Here is a 20,384-nt window from a genome sequence, read left to right as displayed (position 1 = left end):
AAGTCCAACAACAATCAAGTCCACCTACTGGGCTGGAGGGTAAGTAACGAAAAATAAAATACAGTATACATGAAATGTCTCTATCATTAGTCTTTTATTAGTCATAAAATGGATTTAATATGTATCAGAGTAAGTGAAATTGTTTTTCAATGGGCATGCGTACATGGGGCTGAAACCGTAATGCATCCTAAACATTTGTTAATATTAAGTTTCAATCCTCCAGCATTAATAATGGTGACAATGAACTGGTATGAGGGGGGTGCCAAATCAAATTTTGCTTAGGCCCCTTCATGGATTGGGCCAGCCCTGGGGATAGATCACATTTACCTGAGGCGTCAAAACCAGCATTTGCTCTAGTCTTATTTCAGGAGCCAGAACTGGAAAAGCCCAGCCACACCAGAGTATGAGGAATGGGTCCAGCTTATGAATGAGAATGCTTCTTTTGAAGTAATGACAGCAAACCTCCATAACTGTAGAGTCTTACCTGCTGGTGTGGGATCAGTTCGGAATGGGGTTACAAGTAACTTGCTGCAACTTGGACATGCCAAAGAAATGTATCACAGCCTGCCTGATGTGGCTTTGCTGCATCTGTTTGAGACTTGGGATGGTTACCTGACTGAGAGTCACGTGCCTTCAAAAACTGTTGTGTTTATATTGTAATATAGATTCTAAACACCCTCCGTAGGAGATTACAGACTGCAGATTTGTCACCAATCTACATCAGTAATTATAGGACTTTAACAGTAAATGAGACAAATTCATTTCCTTTTTTGCAATTCATTTTTTTCCCTTTTAAAACTATATTCATGTAGTGACATGAAAATTTTTGAAATCAGTTATTATATAAGGAGGTAATCTAATAATTTCCCATTACCCATTGGCGTTCAATATAATTACATATACACAGACCTTCAGCTTGTGTTACTATTATTTATTTATTTTTACTATTTAGTGATATTATAGAGACCAGTTGATGCATCAAGGACACATTTATGAAATTTGGGTTATTAAAAGAGATCAATCACAGGATCTCAGATTATTTTTAAGCCAAAATGATGGAAAATCATCAACCAAAACTGTCTGACATTATAAAACAGGCAACTACATTAATTCATCTGGTGAGGCAGAAAGCTTTTCTATCTTTGCATCGAACCGCTTTCGACTTGAATCCAGGATATTGATGCCATTCTTCTGGAAGTCATAGCCCACTCTTCGCAGTTCCTTTAGTCGCCCTGTAATGTTTTGTGTGCTGTAGTCTAAAACTTTGGGCTTTTCCAGTATCTGCTTAATTGTTATTCCTCCTTTTAGGAGACAGTCTAGTTTAGAGCTCAGTGTGTCAGGCCCAATGTAGAGAATCATCGGATAGCTGATGATCAGTTTTTTTACGTCAGCTTTCCGACACCCAAGAGCAGTCATCTTCTCCTCCAGGCTGTTAAAATTCTTTTTTAGGTACTCATTAGAAAGGTCCAGAATTTCTGCCCCGTGGCTTTGAAGAAGAGCCAGCAGCTCTGAATCCTTCAACTTAAGAGATGCTCTCAGGTTGTCTATGTTTGTCTTGACTCTCTTAGTGCTTCTGATGAGAATGTAGAGGTTTCTGGTTATGACGGTTTTTGCAAACTGCTCTGGGTTACATCCACCGAGCTCTATACAGATATCTTCCAGAAATTCCACCATTTGCTTGTTGAGCGCTAAGCTGTTGGAAAACGTCCGTGGTGCTGTGGTCAGCAGCCGGTGGAGGTCTTTTGTGTTTAGTCCTAGTGAGACGAGATAAGCTATGTTCTTCTCCAAGTTGTCGTTATCACTGGAGCGAAAAAATGACTCAGGCGAGCGATCCACGATGCTCACGATTTCTGCGTCCGTCTTGAAGATGTTCCTCCACAGCTGCCAGCGTTGCTCCAAGTGTTCAATGGAGCGGGTGATGGCACGGGGATAGCGGGATATGATGCTGGCAATCACTTTGCGACTGGCGCCTTTTCCTTGCAGGAACTGAGCAAGGCCTTGCTCATTAGTGAAGGCTTTACGAAGCACCCCAGGTTGACGCTGGCGTGCCATCCTCACATCAACTCCCATGAGATTCAGGTTCTCAAGCAAAGATTCATTCTCTGGGTTTACTGGTGATTTTGATTCAGTACTTTCTTTAGCAGCACTGAAAAGCCTCGTGGGAAAGCAGGTTGATGCCAAAGGTATTGGAATTAAGCCAAAAAAGCTGTGCCGCAACGTCACTGATCGTTGCAGGGTGAGGAGGGCCATCACTCCAGGAACTGCTGCCATATTTACTGAGGAGGGCTACACTGTGACATCACTGCAACTAAAACAAGAAAAGCAGACATGTTAATATACAGTCCTGCGAAAAACTAATCACACCTCATGATTCAATAGCTTGTTGAACCACCTTCAGCATGAATAATTTGAAGTTATAATTTTCTGTGTGACTTTATCATTCTCTCACATCATTGTGGAGGAATTTTGGCCCACTCTTTTTCTTTTACAGCATTGCTTCAGTTCATTGAAGTTTGCAGGCATCAGTTTAAACACAGCTCTCTTAAGGTGTCACCATAGAATTTCAATCAGACTGAAGTCTGGACTTTAACTTGACCATTGCAATACCTTGCATGATCTACTTTGGGCTGAGCTTTAACTGTTAGACAGATGGCCTCACATTGTATACTCTGGTATACAGAGGAGGTAAATTCAGTGACTCCAGGGGGTTATGAGGTGTTTGTCTTGATATGCATTGTTTTGTTTTCTCCAAATGTGGTGCTGTGCATTAAACATCTCCATTTTTGTCTGTCCAACAGATATTGTTCCAGAACTCTTGTGTTTGCTTTTTTTTTCTTCCCAGATGCAACTTTGCAGACTTAAGCTTTGCTGCCATGTTCTTGTTAGAGAGAAGATGCCTCTCCTGGCAGCCCTTCCAAAAAAGCCAGATTTATTCAGTTTTATTCTAATTGTACTGTCATGAACCTTAACATGCTAACTGAGGGCTGTAGAGTCTGAGATGTAGCTCATGGGGTTTTCGCAATGTCTCTGAGAATTGAACGGTCTGACCTTGGGGTGAATTTGCTGCTGAATTTGTCTACTCCTGGGAAGACTGTGGCATTGTGCTTACACACACTTGAATGAGTCAGACCAGCAAATTACCATAAAACCTCATATATAAACCCTTAATAGAGATGCTCACCCTTGCTGATGATTAATTAATCAAGTGCATTTGATTAGCAGCACCTGGCTACTACTTACATCTGAATTCCTATGGAAGCAGTAAGGGTGGACTTAGTTTTTTTTTACAGGATTTGCTTTACAGAAGTTCAGTGTTTATTACTTTATCTATTTTACTTTCAGATGTTAACCTCCAGATGTATTATACTTTATACTAAGTACTAATGCATTAGTATATTAATCTTGTGTTCTTTGCTAATCTCATTATCTGAAATCCAAGTACTTTACACTAGAGTATATTGCCAAAAGTATTCCCTCACCCATCTAATTCAATTAATTCAGGTGTTCCAATCACTTCCGTGGCCACAGCTGGATAAAATCAAGCACCTAGGCATGCAGACTGCTTCTACAAACACATCTGGAAGGAATTAGAGCGGAGACTGCGAACCACGCCTTTTTAAACTTATTTGCGCATTACTTGATACTGGTTATTTACTACATATTATACAACTAAATCAGCAATAAAATCTCTCCGTACTTTTGTTATTTTCATTAGTCAAAGACTCTCCATTTATGACTAAACAGAGTCCAAACGAAGCACACAATCGTCTCTGTTTTACGGTGTACAATATATTATAAATATAATAACCCTTTAAGCTTTAGTCTGCTTGTAGAAATATTAAAACATACCAAGAGCCAACATACTATTTCTCTCGTGCCGGCGAGTTTGAGACGCAAATCCAAAGAAACGTGAAGTCGCAAAATTCTCGCGAGAATTTTCTTCTTCTTCATGTTCACTCTTTTGGCAAACAACGAAATAAAGCAATACCGCCACAACTGGTATGGAGTTTGGACCAAAATCCTTCTCAAACTGATTACTTTTTCTTAGATGAGTAAATGTATTCTGATAACTTTCGTTACTTTTGTTCTTTTGCAGTAGGCTATATCGATAAGATTGCGTTTAAATGCTCGTTTTTACTGAGGTTTTGTTACCGTCCTGCAGCCTCGTATTTCTGCTCGCAGTAATCACATTAGTGTGTTTCTGTTTGTTAAAACCAGCGTTAAAACCAATCCGAGTCCCCTGTTCGTTCTCATTTCTGCTAATTTATTCTGACTTTTGCAAAACGTCCTTGCCTTTACATTGACTTTTAACCACTAGATGGAACCAAAGGTCTTTCATTCATGTGGATGTTGCATTGACGCGTACCACACACCTAATCACTGTTGCAGAACAAGCACACCCAAATGGGAACAGCGTCACAGTGGCAGCAGATTCCTCCAGCATGGCTACACTGCAACAACTGCTCGTGACTGGAGGAACTCAAGAGGATTGAGCCCAGAGGATTTAATCTGGCCTCCAAGGCCAGAGGCGTTCTGGCAGTTCAAGGACCGCGGTCAAGTGAGCCGTCAATTGTGAGCCGCGGTCAAGTCAGTCGCAGATCAGCCGCCGCGTAAATTTTCTTGCGCTTCTACCCTAAGCTTTATGGTAATGCTCGTCCTTCGTTGCCGATTTCTGTACAGCGGAACAAAAATAACCTGTAGTTACTTTTGATTTATATATGTGTTCTCGTTCTGTAAAACACTATGACATATAACAATAACATTTATTAAATTATGGATTTTAAGACAAAGTTGTGGTGTGTGTGTGTGTGTGTGTGTGTGTGTTGTTTTGGCGAAATTAAGATAAGTACAGCCCCAGAAGTGCTATACTTTTCCTCAATAAAGATGTGTTCCTTTAGTCGTGTGAAATTTGATTCGCTGTCATTACAAATTTATTCAAGTCCTTATCATGGCCTGCACAGCTGATTTTGCAGACATCTGCGACAGGCTCCAGCCTGACAACCCTCCACCCACGAGCTTAACAGAAAAAGCGCAATAGGGTGGACGGATGGATGGATGTGGCTAATATTCATGCAGAAAATCACGAGAAATAAACCCAGGGTCAAGTTATAGGACTGTACAATTGTAATTATAAATTGACAATTCTGAGCCTATTTAATGAACTCAGTCCAGTGTGGTTATATTTTTTATAAGGCCATTAAAGCTTATCATTGATAGCTGACATAAAAATTTTCTGTAGATTCAGCTTCTGCCTTATCCACTCTACCTGGCTGTGAAATTTCATCTAAGGCAAGTTAAGGACTCCACTTAAATTAAAGACCAAATCTGCACAAAAATCACCAAGGTTTGTTCAATTTGGAAAATATCAAAATAAAAAAATTTAAAATATTCATAAAAAATCAGCAATGGAAGTTGACGTCGACTTCTCAACAGAGTATCACTCTGGCTGACCCCCTCGGCACGTGGACCCAGTTTCATCACAAATAACTGCAGGAATCCACAGAAATCGGGTGACAAATCCACTCATATTCACCCAGGTCCATTTAATATGGAAAATATTTTTAAAAATTCATAAAAAATCAGCACAGGAAGTTGACGTGGAAATCTCAACAGATTCTGCTTCTGGACGACCCCCTCTACATGTGTGTAGAGTCCCATCACAATTTACTCTAGGATTCCACAGAGATTGAAAGTGTAATATAGTCATATTTTACCAAACGTAATACAGTATAAAAATAAATATTTAAAAATTCATTAAAAATCAGTTTTGGAAGTTGACATGGACTTCTCAACAGATTCAGCTTCTGGCTGACCCTCTCTGCATGTGTGCAGAGTCCCATCACAATTTACTCTAGGATTCCACAGAGATTGAAAGTGTAAAACACTCATTTTTACCAAAGGTAATACAGTATGAAAAATACATTGAAAAATTCATTAAAAATCAGCACAGGAAGTTGACGTGAAATTCCCAGCTGACTATGAATCTAGCTGACCACCTCTGTATGTGTGCAGAGTCTCATCACAATTTACTCTAGGATTCCACAGAAATTAAGGAACAAATCTGTGATGGAGGTTGACTCAAGGAGCAGATAAGACCGTTCTCGTTTGTGGAAGTACAAAAAATGATAAGTGGGAGAGAAAGCAAGGTGGTAGCATAGAATGTTTGTCTGGCAATGCACAGAGAGTCGGTGGGTCTCGGACAGAATGGCCTTGGGGGGACCTTGTCGGGGTTTGGGCTGGCGGGATGTTTCCAGGATCCAGTGGTTGTGGTGAGAGCAAACTGGCATGATTCGTAGGGCAGGCAGGTGGATGCTGGAGAGGCAGTGGCTGAGTATTCAAGGATTCAAGGATTCTTTATTGTCACTGGGATCACATTTGCATGAAGTGGAAAAAAATTCTGTCTCAGGTCCCAGTGACAAGGTCCCGTCATAAGCAGCCTTACCAAGGCCAGACAGCTGCCTAGACTTCCTTAATTGCAACGACAAGCCAGGTATCTCCAGGTCCAATTCAGAGAAACCCCAGTGTCAATAAGTCAAATGTGTGTGTCCTCTATTGACAATACGGCCAGGCATGTCATCTTCCACGCCACACAGGAATCCATAACGTAGTCAGCTGGAATGTCAATTGATAAGAGGGAATAGAGTTCTCCTTCCCCCAGTCTCCTCATGGTGAAAATTTGATCAAAACAATGGCTGTGAGAGACCAGCTGACCAGATCCATAATTATAAATTCCAGTTCGGAAGTTGTGTGAAGAGAGGCTCTAAAGCAGCAAAGCAGGGGGAAAAGGAAGGCTGGGGAGAGAAGAAAAGTGCGACCATCTCCGCTGAGAGCTGAAGAAAAAAAAAGAAAAAGAAAAAAAAACCCCAGAGAGAGAGGCCCGAAATGTGTGTGAGAGAAAAAATAAAAAACTATATTAAAATCATCAGGAATGTTTTTTTTTTTTTTTTACAGGACTTACCTCCATTATCTTTGAATGGCTGTTTGCAAAAACAACAGATAGTGTAGAAAGAATTAGCCATAAACTCACTCTACATGATCATCTATTGGTTGCGCTAATGAAATTAAGACTGGGCCTAAGTAATATTGATTTAGCCTATAGATTTAAGGTATCAAAAACCACCATATCAAATATTTGTAGAAGCTGGTTACCTGCCATGTCCATAATCCTCAAGCCACTCATTAAATGGCCAAGTAAGGGGGCCTTATCAAAGAACATGCCAAAAATCTTCAAGAGAAACCTCAAAAGATGCAGATGCATCATAGATTGCACTGAAATTTTCATTGCTAGACCCAGTAATCTGACTGCCAGGGCCCAGACATGGTCAAATTATAAAGACAACAACACCATTAAATATTTGATTGGCATTACTCCAGCTGCAGCTATTTTATTTCTGTCACCTGGTTGGGGTGAGCGGGTTTCAGACAAGCAGATAACAAAGGAGTCAGGGTTTTTGGAACTTTTGGAACCCAGTGATGAGATTCTGGCCGACAGAGGATTTCTAATCCGAGATGAACTCGCGGCTCATGGTGCCACTCTTCGTATACCTAATTTCACAAAAGGAAAAAAAGCAACTCTCTGCACATGAAGTGGATTCATCAAGACAACTATCTCGAGTCAGGATACACGTGGAAGGAGTAATAGGACGGTGGAAGAACTTTAAGATTCTGCAAACAGTAATTCCAGTGTCTCAAGTTAACATTTTAGATGATGTTGTGACTGTGTGTGGCACTCTCACAAACCTCTGCAAGAGTGTTGTTCCCAAAAAAGCCAAAAAATGAGTGCATTCTATGATTTATTGTGATTTCACATACAGCACTGCATTGTTAATAGTTTGAACAGTAACATTGTTTTGGTTTTCCTCTCAAAATTATTTCAATCTGCAACTATGAATCCATTAGTTATTATTAAATAAATATACAATTTGAAAAATTTGCTTCTTTCCTCCTGTGTGACAGTAACCTATCTTTGGATTGTGCACAGAACAAAACTTTTTTTTCTTTTTTTTTTTACAATTTTCTGACATGTTAGAGACCAAACCACCAATCAATTAACCTAGAAACTAATCAGCAGAACAAAGAAAAAAAATAACTGTAACCCTAAAACTTTTCAAATGATGCATATTGTCTGAATATGTCATTGTATTCATGAATAAGGTGTTATGGTTTGAGAACACAATTAGAAAGTTTCAACATTAGCTGCTAACTAATGTTTATAAGGACAATCTCCATACACATTCACAGACAACTAGACAGTGCAATATCACTTTTGTTTGTAGTGGTATAAACACAGACTTTAATTCCAAAATGAGATACCAAATGAGATCTATGACTTTGCTCAAAACTATTTACAGGTATCCATCAGTCCGACTAGAATAGTAAAATATCTATAATGGGCATGTATTATTATTTTGAAAAGAAAGTTTAAATATGTCTTGTTGAAGTGAGGTGTATCTAAGTACAAAGAGTAATAATAACAAACAGCTTAAATATAAGGAAAAGGTCACAGATTAAATTACATTTTTGATATAATCAATGAAGACATTCAGGCCTCAACACATTCCTGACACAACCATGTTGCTGGCCTCCGTCTGATCTGTACACAGCTGTAGTGAAAGTGGCTGCTGCAACTGACACAGTCGATTGTTTTGCCAAAATCAGGCCTTCCACAGAGTTTGCACGCCCTCTGCATCTCCAAGGCTGGGTCGTATCTTCTTGTCAGTAGTTCTGGCAACACACGAGGTGAAGACTTTTTGTGCTTTTGGTAAGGTCTCCTGCAGAAGTTCTTGATCTCTTAGGATACGCTGCACAACAAACTCTTTTGTCGTCCACACCATGTGGAGCTGAATCTGGTAGTAGTAAGGGTGTGAGTGTTTCAACACTAATGACTTGTCCCGACAGAACTGTTTATCTTCTGTACTTCCCTGAAGACCCTCCTGGTACTTGTAAGGACATTTTATCTCTACTATACCTTTGCCACAGTACATGTTACTATACCATCTGGGGACGATCCAAGGTGGGGCTCTGAGGGCCGCACCTGTAACCCACAAGAGCTCACCCTGGAATTGTGTTCTGTGTCTGAAATAAGTCCCCATGTTAAAAATATTGTGTTCCTTGTTACTGCTTTATAAAAGCAAGATATTTGAATATTGACAATTTTCTATGATATGACTTTGAGCCATGTCTAGATTTAAATATCACTGTTCATGCATGAATGTTCTATATTGCCAGTGTGTTTAATCTGAAGTCTTTTTCAAATACATATTTGGAATTCATCTTTGTCCCTTCTATCATTCTGAAATTGTGACTTCCACTGTCTTAACTGGGACTCCAATTTCAATACACAAGCACTAAACTCCGGTAATATCACAAACTAACCACTTATTAGCAGGATCACATTTGATATCAACAACTTTATATAACATTGAAACTATGCATATATTTGAATACATTAAAACTGATTTCGTCTTATTATTGTGGGCCCCAATGAGTACGCCAGTTTAGGAACAAATGAAGTACAGAAATGTAAATGAAAGCAATTTTCTTGAAAACTGTACAGTTATTTGAAATGAAAGTCAGTCCATATACAGTGGGGGTCACGCTGAGCAAGAATCAGGCAAAAGATCTGCGTCACCTCGAACAGTACTCCTATAAATACACCTCAAAAATGTCAGTTTGAGTAAAACAGTGGAGTATACATAAATTCATTTTTGTATTAAAAGACTGAGATCATAAATTATGAAAAATGCATTGCAATGGTGGACATTGAAGGATAACAAGACGTGTGTTTTTTAGGGCGACTGGCAGCTGTACCGTAATATGCGGTATAAAAGCGCAACGTAATTCTACGTGCGGCTAGCTTGAGTGCGTCTTCGAAAATGAGGGCTCACTTGACCGCAGTTACTAACGTCGTCCACCCACCCTGTGTTAATACTGCAGGGATCTGTTAGCCAGTTGCCGGTGGTCAAAGTTAACTTGCGGAGGTAGTTTTCTCGATCTTTCGCGGATAATCCCTTAGCGTAGCTTGACAAGCCATTGCATTCCGCCATACTTCCATTTTCAGAATGCGCGCGCATCGCTACCTACGTCATCATTGTTTACGAAGAGTAAATGGGTCTAGACATTAAGACAAAAATAAACAAACATTAAGTTTTGTTTGTTTATTTTTGAAATAAAAAGATACACTAGATAAAAAGATACACTACAAAACAATTCGTCAGCATAACTGCTTTCAAGTCATTATGATGTCATAAGCTTCCATTCCAGAATCACACAGTAAGGTTTGACAGCGTTCAACATTTAAGCTAACTGATCCAAGAGACAAACACAAAGCATCGAAACTCAAGATGAACAATAGAGAGCAGCCTTCAAATATGTCAAGCTCGATCTATAATGAGCTCCGTATTGAGAGAACATTGTGTGATGCAATTCTCAAAGTGGGTGATGTCGAATTTCCAGTCCACAAGATCATCCTCTGTAACTGTAGTCTGTATTTCTGGTAAGTTGCTTAGTTGATAACAAGGGAAAATTGATGGATTTATGTCCTCAAGATATGTCATTTATTATCTGAGTCTGGGAACAGTGTCAACAAGTGAACTAAAGGAACATGTTAAATCATGGAACAGATATACCCAAAAGATAACTCATAACACATTTGCCAGCAATGCAGGTTGCATGTTTACCTCCACACTTAAAATATACTAGACTTTTAATTTTGCTGTTAAAACTGCTGCTGATACACGATGGTACGGAACCCCGCAAGGGACATGCGGGAAAAAAAAAAACATGGGAGAAAAAAAAAAAAAAAAAAAAGAGGAACTTTTGCGAGATCTCGCAAAACTTTTTAATATAAGGACATAGGCTTCCGCGTTAATCTTGATGTGGCAGTGTCAGTGAGATTGAAAGGTTTGGTGAGAGACTGCCAGCAAAAGTCGCCTTTATATATAATTCAGTTTTGTTACTGTTGGCCGTAACCACGCCAAAACTGTACAGGCATGAATGAATGAACCCGGCTGAGTGACTCGCGCTCACGCCATCACTGCTTCACTCGACCCGCACCCTCGGCTGAGAGGAGAAGGGGGCGGGGCAGCGCTGTGTGTTTGTGGCGATCAAGTGAAGCAGCGAAGCAAGTGAAGAACTGAAAATCAGTGGTAACAAGTTTCAAGGAATGATGAATCTGAATTTGAAATTTTTTATTTAAATCATCGTCAATATGTACAAGGGAGGTAATGCCAGAGGTACAACAATGAGTGTCTACAGGCACAGTAGAGGCTCTGTCATGGTTTGGGGCTACAATTGGCAACAGCTTCATATTCACCATTGCAATGATCCCAAACACACTACTAATGCAGAAAAATAATACCTTGATAGAATAGCACATCAGTCATTGGTGTGTGGACATTATGGTCAGTATTACAATACTGTCATAGTTACTGATATCTGAGCCTCAGCAACTCCTCAGTTTTAGTATTCATGATCACAGTGCCCTTGGGTCTGTAGTTGTGTTGTGGTTTAAAGCTACTTGTACATGACATCATTTACTGTCTTGTTGTCTTCGTGCTTTTTCAAATTCTCTGCTGTGTCTCCTCTACCCTCAGGGTTGACTTCACACACTTGAACCCCCCAGACCAGAAGGTCTTCAACATACGTGGCCTGTCTCCTGACATGATGGAGCTCATCATTGACTTTGCGTACACTGGCTCAGTTTCCGTGACGGAGGACAACGTACGAGAACTTCTGCTAGCAGCCAATCGATTCAATGTAATGGACCTCGTAAAAATCTGCTGTGACTTCCTTGGGGAGCAGCTCTGCCCAGTGAACTGCGTTGGCATCTGGCAGTTGACAACCATATCCTTTTTACCCAAACTGCGTGCCAAGGCCTACCAATACATCCTCAACCACTTTGAGCAGGTTGTTGCAGAGGAGGAGTTCCTAAACCTCACTGTGGAGGAACTTACCGATATCCTTGATACTGATCACCTCGATGTCCAGGAGGACACTGTGTATGAAGCTGTGATTAAGTGGATCGCCCATGCACCTGCAGAACGGGAGCAACACATTTCCACTCTGTTGCCTAAGGTATTACCTTCCATTACTACATTTATTTTGGACTCAGTGCTTCAGGATTTTAGTGATAGTGCTATCCAGACATTTGTTTAAAAAAAAAAAAGAAAGAAAAAAATCAATGCAGTAAGGCCACATTAGTCAAGTTGAGTCAATCTAAGTCAATCTGGGTTTAAGGATGCTTTAACATCTGGAGTTCTGCTGAACGTTATTTTCAAGCTCATGAGTTTGTCTTCTCTTGCAAAGCGATAAATAACAAGCAACTTAACTTATCAGTCAAGAGTGACACACATGTACAGGTTAAAGCAGAAAAGGAAGACCTGTATATGTAATGTGATTTTATACTAAAGCATTTCTTTCTCCACTTTATGCCCTGGTTCTTTCTAAGCTGCACTGAATGCCTGTTTCAGGCATTCCCCTCAACTCTAGAATTGCTGAAAAGAGCAGCCAAACATAAAACTAAGAAACTATTTAAATTTTAAGTTTGCTTGTTTTTGTAAAGTTCATTATGGTACCTCCTTTTCTATGAAATATCAATCCTGAGGGGCTTTACTGGTTGTTTTTGTGTTTCTGTATCACGAACACAAAACGTGACTTCTAAATCACTACAGGTGTATAAAACCAAGCACCTAGCCATGACGTCTGCCTTTGCAAACATTTATGAAAGAGTAGTTTGGTCTAAAAGATGCACCAAATTTGAGCATGGTGCTGTAGGAGGACACACCATTTCAACAAGTCAGTTTGTGAAATTTCTTCCCTCCTAGATATTCCATGATCAATTGTAAGTGGGATTTTTGCAAAGTGCAAGCATTTATGAATCACAGCAACTCAGCTAGGAAGTGTCAGACTACTTTAGAGCAGGGATGCTGAGTGCTGAGATGCATAGTGAATAAAAGTCAACAAATCTCTTCTGGCATTAACATCAGTGCAAAAGCTATGTGTCAGGAGCTTTGTGGTATAGATTTCCATGGCCGAGCAGCTCCTGTATGTGTAATGCATCGGTGGGCTAGTGCATTTGTCCATATACTGTATCAGTTGTCATGATGACAGCTTTTTAGGCTTTTCATGTATAGTCTCAAACATGCGAAAGAGATTTGAGTTTGCTGAAGCATAAGGTACTTAAAATTAAGTGTTACTAAGTCATATTTTGTATTCTATGTGTAGGTTCGTCTGAGACTGATGACTGTAAAGTACCTAAGGCAATATGTGCTGTCTAATGAGCTGGTGAGCAGCAATTCTGAATGCCGATCCATGGTTGATGAGGCCACTGGAGCCATACCTATTAGATCCAGCAGACCCGGTGAGTCTGGCTTCTATCACCCACTTGCTCGTCCTCGCCTGCCTTATTCTATCCTGCTCGCCATCGGGGGCTCGAGTAACGATCGAACTCATGTCATTGAGGCCTATGATTACCGGGCTGACTCCTGGCTCAGCGTAAGGAATGACCGCCAGTATCATCGTGCCTTCCATGGAGCTGCCTTCCTCAATGGGTATGTCTACCAAATTGGTGGCTGCTGCAATGAGTTCTCCAAAGAGTATTACTGCATGGTGCGTAGATTTGACCTGACCACTCGCACCTGGGATGAGCTGGGAGCAATGCACGAGGTCCGCTACTATGTAAGTGTGACTGTGCTGAATGGGTGCATCTATGCCATGGGGGGCCATGATGGAAAACGACACCTCAACACTGCAGAGCGCTATCAACCCGAAACCAACCAGTGGACTCTTATTGCACCAATGCATGAACAGAGGCGCGAAGCCAGCTGCACAACACTTAACAACCGGGTGAGAAATTCACACAGACCTACAAATCTGTCAGCAAGCATATGATATAAAGTTTATGTCAGTTGTCCTAAATTAACAGTACTGTAATTACTAAAATCATGTTTTACTGTTTCTGTAATAGTCAATCCACCAGTTTGCACAAACTCTTTATTCAAAATGAAATGAGTCCAGAAATTTGTGTATAAAAATATGAAATCAGTTTGCTATTGGCCTTTCAAATAACAACAACAACAATACCCCCCCTTTTTTTTCTTTTCAGATTTACATTTGCGGCGGGTGGAATAGACACGGGCCCCTGGCCACGGCTGAATTTTACAACGCTGAGACCAACCAGTGGACGATGATCCAGTCAATGAACAGCCCCCGCAGTGGATTAGGAGTGATTGCATATGCCGGTCAAGTCTTTGCTGTAAGTACATGAAACACTGCTGACACGGAAAAGTAAAAGTATAAATACTTTTTCTTCAGGTTTATTCGTCTTTGTTCTTAATAACACGCTGCAATAGGTGTCACTGCTTTAATAGCTTACTCTCCTGTAGTTGGTATGTATAGCACAGGTAACTGCTTAACTCTATCCAGGCAGCACCCTAAACCAATCTATTTCCAGTAGTGAGACCACACCTAAGGGAATCCATCTCCTGGTGTCTGCTACATGTAAACGGCAACTTTGGGCAATGCTGCAACTTAATTCTCCTGTCACTGTCTGGAGTACATGTGAAAAGCAGCTGAAGTATTGTGAGCAGGTGCCCTGTCTTACAAGGGTGCTGTGAAACTGCTTTCAATTGCATTTAATCATTTTACCCATCAATTTACTTTTAGGTCGGTGGCTCTGATGGAACCAATGATCTTCGCATCGCTGAGGTTTACAACACAGACACCGACATGTGGAACGATGTGAAACCTATGTCGACCCCCCGCAGCAACTTTGGCATTGAAGTAATCAACAACCGCATCTTTGTTGCCGGGGGCTGCAACTTACTCAACACTTCATGTGTTGAGTACTATGATGTTTTAACCGGAGTGTGGTCCGCAGCCTGTCCATTGAGGATTCCCCGCCGTGGATTGAGTTGTTGTGTGGTATCCGGGCTTCCCAATTTGGCCGATTACACCGTGCCACGTAATGTCCTGGCAGACGAGCAGGACGAGTCAGCAGCACAGTGTTAAAGTCTGTACTGCTATGTATTACCATCTGAGACTTGATAGTCTCAGATGAAGGACTGAAATAAATCTTGAAATAAAACTGTGGGTGAACTGGACATTTTTTTTTCTAGATATTTCTAAAACTTTTAGTCTGTGTGAGTTTCATGTTCTGTGAGGAGAGTATGCCCAACACATACATTTCATCCAGAGAAGGCAATTGCAAATACAACACACAAATGCAACATGCACACAATAGGATGACAAGATCACAACAAACTAAATGTGGGACAAAGAACAGTGTTTGTGTGGGACAAAGTGGAATTTATTAGCAACCTTTCTGCAGACAACAGCAACTCTTTTGCTAAGTAAACACAATCAGAATAAAAGAAAGCTGAAGTTTGTGCTCATGTCTCAGTCTTTATATACTCCCATATTCTCTGTCATTTCACTCATATTTTAGCTGCTCTTCTGTCTGGAAACAGTTTTTGGGTTTCACTTTGGATGTACCATATCGATAGATTTCATACCTTTTTTCAGACATGTCTGACAATTTTAGCAATTTTTAGTCAATTATGAAACACATATACTGTGTTATTTCACACCATATTTTCTCCTGTGCGAAAGAGAAATATACGTATATAAAATACCTATATAATAAAATTCTATTTCTCAGTATATATGTAACTGGTATATCAGCTTAATAAGGAATGAAAGCTGAAATCATATCTGTAACAACAGGATGGAATTTATTTAGGGTCGATGGCAATGTACCATCCTTGTCCAATACCTAAATCTGTTGTTTTGGACTGAAGCATGCATCACAAACAGTTGCAGAATGTCATCCCTTTACACACATCTGCCATGCACTTATGATTTGAAAGGAAACTTAACCATAACATAAATTCACCGCTAAGCAGGTATGCCTGAAATAAAATTGTATACCACTCAAAAATACCAAAAGAAAGAAAATACAGGACATATTTTTAATTACAGCACTCTCACTAACACAGCATGTGTCAAACTATGAGGTACATAGTATACCCCACGAACAGAGTCTCTCTCAGTTTTGCAGTTCAAAGCACCAATGTTCATATAACCCACAATAAAAGCGTGGGTCTCCAAACACACTCCAGTAAACGCTCGGAGTAGTCTATGAATGAAATAAAATGGCTGGCCAGCAATAAAAGAAAATAGAGCTCTATATGTGTGAAGTGTGTCTGTGGGTACTTGATTCCAGATACGTGGTGATCAGGAGGCTCATGTGAACGTAGCCTCTCCCTCTCCTCTGTAGCCCCGGCTGGGCAGCATGACCGTTCCGCTCAGAAACTCAAAACAAACGTCTCCACACTAGCAGGATGATGAATATGAAGCTTTAAGGTTGTTGCATGTATAATGCTACAGCGGCTCACACAAGTTCGCTCTGTGCGACTCACATACCAAGTGAGCTCTTAGCCCCTCCCGCCAGGATTAACTTCCAAGTTGACTGTCGTAAAACAGTCGTACAACTGAATCATCCTTCCCACAAGATGATCTTAACATACTTTGCATCCATTATGACACAAACTCTTACAGTATTGAACTCAAACTACCGCTTGATGACATATACACCTCATTTTCTTTCGGGTAGTTTCCATAATATTCAGCCAAAATCTGTAACGCTTGTAACTTTGGTAGTGTGGTAGTAGTTGGCAACTTACTGATAATTAAAAAAATTATGCATTCCTTCACATACATGTCCTTCTGAGCCAGTCAGCTAGTATAGGGGATGAAGGAATAAAAATACTGTGATGTCCCACTTAACCTGAACTGCGTGATTTTCACCCACGTGAAAGTGCGAATGATACTGTTACAAAACTGAAGATAGTATTCACTGTCGTGTACTGCTGTGGCAGGCAAGGCAGAGGTCCCTAATTTTTGGGCTGATACAGATTTGTGGTTGTTGACATTTATTGCCCCTTTTAAAAGGTGAAATCTTCACTGCTTTAAAGCAGATCTGTAAGCTCTTCAGCATGCAGCTTTATACACTGAACATCAAAGGATAAATATTTGCTACTGATGCAGCAATAAATTTGCCAATCAGCCGATATCAGTCATGTATTGGTGCAGTCCTAATTATTCCACAAATAAAAGCTTTAATATAAAAAGAGAAATAATGCAAACCAGTTTGAAATAATGTAGTCCTCTTTAATTCAGTTTTTGACAAAATACCCAGAAAATTCAAAGCTCCTACGCTTTACAAAAATACGTTCTCTACAAATGTCCTCTGTAGTCTGTCCGGCCTAAACAAAACACAGTGTAGTGTAGAGTATCCAGTAGCAGCCTCCTTAACAATAAACCCAAACATCCTCTACGTAACGCTCCACCCATACAACACAAACATATAAATTAATCACAAAGTCTTAAATTAGCATTAGACAAATATACATGATTGTCTGTCCCCTTCCCGAGTTCTTATTTTCTTGCATATTTGTCTAACTTGCAGGTTTGAGAACAAACAAACTGTATTACACAAAGATAACCTGAGTACATAAAAATGCAGTTTTTACGTGATGACATTATTTAAAAAAATTTGAGGTGATAAAGAAAGCTGTAACTCCACGTGATGCATGTAACCTGAACTGCATGTGTTACCTGATGTCACGCTCCCCAGCCTCCTCTGCAGGGCCTCCAGTCTGGAGATGTAGTCGGTGAGCGCTCGGTCGGGGTCGTAGCTCTGCAGGTGGGAACAGGTGAGAGCTCCGTGGTCTCCAGGTGCTGTATTAGCAGGATTTTGTTGCCTTTGGGCTAATTTTTATAAACAGATTTGGAATATGGACAATTGGTAAGTAAAGAGAGCACTTTTGGTAGTAAAATCTTTCTGGTTTTATTTAGAGCTTGTAGTGTGTGTTGTGTTGACCAATCACATTTGAGCAGGCTTTGTTTGCATGCAGGCAAACATCTGGTGTGAGAGCAAAAGTGGAAAAACATCTGTCGGCATACAAACTCAACACAGTCAGCTATCATCTTGATGGCAATTTATCTTTTCATTAGCTTTAAAAATATACTTGCAATTCAAAAACAGCAACTGGCACACACAATCTGCTATTTTAGATATTGGGGCTACAGCAGAACGTGGTCGTGGCCATGACCGTGACCCCCACAGGTTCTGTAAGAGCTGCCAGAACATCTTTGGACAGAGCTATTCCAGCTGTTTCCCTGTTTCCTTAGTAGAAAGTTAAACTAATCAGCTACAGAACACAGTAGTACTGATCTTCTCATGAATATCCAATAACTCTACTTCCTAGAATATGAACCGGATCTTCATACATCCATAACATTAACATAAGCTAGAAAAGCGTATAATCTTTTTATGGTAAGAAGAAATACCGTTTTGCAGTACTGATGTTTGGGGAGTTTCCACTGAACTCAGCACCCATAACAAAATACGATTTTTAAGCTCTGTACCTGCAGCAGCTCTTGCAGTTTCTCCAAGCTCTCCTTGCAGCTGTTCAGCTCTTCTTTGGTGGCCGCTGCTTCACTCTGAGCCTCTGTTAGTTCCTGTTTAAGCTCAGACACCTTCGTCTCATCACCATCATTAGATGACGTCTAAAAGAACAAAGTGGAAGTACTGAATTTGTCTTGCGTTTAAGCACGCTTGTTTCTTGGGAAATTACAGTTTAATGCTGTGTAAAACATAAACTGTGAAGTTTTTTTCTTCCTACCTTTTGGAGCAGCTCCTGAAGCCTCTCTATTGTTAAAGTTTTTTCCTAGAGAGAAAGGCATTTGTCACATACTAAAAACACTTTCATATATAGTATGAATATAGTAAGAAGCCATTTAAAAGCACATACATGGAGGTCCTCCTGAAGTCTGCTGCAGCTCTCCTTGTAGCTCTCCAGCTGCTCTTTGGTGGCTGAAGTCTCCTCTCTGACCTCCTGTAACTCCTGAAGAAGCTGCGACACATTCTGCTGGACATCAGAGGAGGCCTGAGGAAAAAGGTCACAAATTATCACAGCAATTCACAATGTTAGACTTCATCACTGTAACTATATTTGCACTTTTGTTGGTTATATTTCTTAGACACGCCTTTTGGACAGACTCTCACCTCCACAGACAATGATGTCCTCTGGCGAACTCCCGGCTTCATCTGACTGAGCAGATCCATGAGCACTGCCAGCCTCCTTTCATACTCAAGCACCTCCTCCTCAGAGCTGGAGAGCAGCTGCTTCTGGAGTTCCTGGTCTTTTTGCATCCCACTGAGTCCGACCTCCAGCTCCCGGAGCTTCTGCGTAAGATGAACCACCTTCCCTGTGGGGACTTGCTTTGCTTGACCCAATCCGCTGAAGTCCATTTGAGGAATGCCAAAATCTCCAAACTCATAGCTGAGCAGCTCCACGTGTCTCTCAGGAGGTTTCTGCAGGTCCTGCTTTTGTTTTGTTCCCACTGACTGATGCTGCTGCTGGAAGGCCTCAAGTGTGGCTTGGCTGACCAACGCTGCAGCCACTTTTTCCCTCAGATTGTCCTCTAGGTTAGAGACCCTCTTTTGAAGACCTTCTGCATGACTTTGAGACTGCTCCAGAAGGAGGCGACAGTGGCTTATCTCAGAGTCTTTTTCACTGACCAAGTCATCCAGCTCTGTGATCCGAAGGCCTAACTCTTCCACTCTGGATGATGCACTCTCCTCCAGAGCTTGTACTTGAGCCTGTAAGACAACCAGCCCTGCAGTTTTCTCTCTGAGAACTTCCTCAAGTGCACCCTCTGAGCTTTCTAGGTTTTCTGTTTCAGCTAAGGCTTCTGCGCTCTCTTTCAAGCGAAGATATGTCTCCAACAGCTTACTGTGCTCTTTTCTCAGTGTCAGAATCAGAATCATACGGTTTTATTGCCATATGGGTGAACAGGTTCACAGCATTAGGAAATTGCTGCGGTACTTCGTGCTTACATAAAAAACAAGTATAAAAACTATAAGACAATATACAAGTATACAAATTACAAATATACAGAGATATTAGAACTATAACTATAACACAATATTACAAAATTACAAAATATACAGTGCAGAGAATAATTAAAAGATAAAAGAATGTAAACTATAGTCCAGGAATATGTGCATGACAGTGCAGTGATCAGTGCAAACAGACAGGTGCATAAACATAGGGTCATCAGCATTTGTGGAGGGTGGTGGTAACAGTCTTAGGGTTATGGTTCATGAGTCCAACAGCAGAGGGGAAGAAACTGTTCTTATGGCGGGAGGTTCTGGTCCGTATGGACCGTAGCCTCCTGCCTGAGGGGAGAGGGTCAAAAAGTCTGTGCCCAGGGTGAGAGTGGTCGGCTGTGATCCGACCTGCACGCCCCAGTGTCCTGGAGGTGTACAGGTCCTGGAGAGATGGGAGGTTACAGCCAATCACCTTCTCAGCAGAGTG

The 20,384-nt window shown here is 40.8% G+C and overlaps 3 protein-coding genes across 4 annotated transcripts; 1 reads left to right on the top strand and 2 right to left on the bottom strand.

The window, feature by feature from the left end:
- Positions 1-116: 116 nt before the first annotated feature.
- On the bottom strand, positions 117-3,965 carry LOC115787653 (transcription termination factor 1, mitochondrial-like). 2 transcript variants are annotated; one of them, XM_030740416.1, is made up of 2 exons: positions 3,865-3,965; positions 117-2,308 (listed from the first exon to the last, which is right to left on the bottom strand). In XM_030740416.1, the coding sequence occupies exon 2, from the start codon at positions 2,269-2,271 to the stop codon at positions 1,102-1,104; it is 1,170 nt and encodes a 389-aa protein (XP_030596276.1). In that variant the 5' UTR covers positions 2,272-2,308; positions 3,865-3,965; the 3' UTR covers positions 117-1,101. The 2 variants fall into 2 exon arrangements, with proteins under 2 accessions (XP_030596276.1, XP_030596274.1); XM_030740414.1 differs by having other exon boundaries at positions 3,850-3,934.
- A 6,227-nt stretch (positions 3,966-10,192) lies between these two features.
- On the top strand, positions 10,193-15,382 carry LOC115787637 (kelch-like protein 10). The gene is made up of 5 exons (XM_030740398.1): positions 10,193-10,495; positions 11,595-12,075; positions 13,225-13,845; positions 14,105-14,254; positions 14,665-15,382. The coding sequence occupies exons 1-5, from the start codon at positions 10,344-10,346 to the stop codon at positions 15,007-15,009; spliced, it is 1,749 nt and encodes a 582-aa protein (XP_030596258.1). The 5' UTR covers positions 10,193-10,343; the 3' UTR covers positions 15,010-15,382.
- A 1,766-nt stretch (positions 15,383-17,148) lies between these two features.
- On the bottom strand, positions 17,149-19,945 carry LOC115787652 (A-kinase anchor protein 9-like). The gene is made up of 5 exons (XM_030740413.1): positions 19,070-19,945; positions 18,816-18,950; positions 18,687-18,731; positions 18,430-18,570; positions 17,149-17,769 (listed from the first exon to the last, which is right to left on the bottom strand). Exons 1-5 carry the CDS (start codon positions 19,832-19,834, stop codon positions 17,623-17,625), a joined length of 1,233 nt encoding a protein of 410 aa, XP_030596273.1. The 5' UTR covers positions 19,835-19,945; the 3' UTR covers positions 17,149-17,622.
- Between the last annotated feature and the right edge of the window lie 439 nt (positions 19,946-20,384).

The sequence above is a fragment of the Archocentrus centrarchus genome, chromosome 11 (genome assembly GCF_007364275.1).
Source record: "Archocentrus centrarchus isolate MPI-CPG fArcCen1 chromosome 11, fArcCen1, whole genome shotgun sequence".
Taxonomy (NCBI): Eukaryota; Metazoa; Chordata; class Actinopteri; order Cichliformes; family Cichlidae; genus Archocentrus; species Archocentrus centrarchus.
The sequence above is the reverse complement of the archived record's forward strand: the minus strand, read 5'-3'. Positions and strand labels throughout refer to the sequence as shown.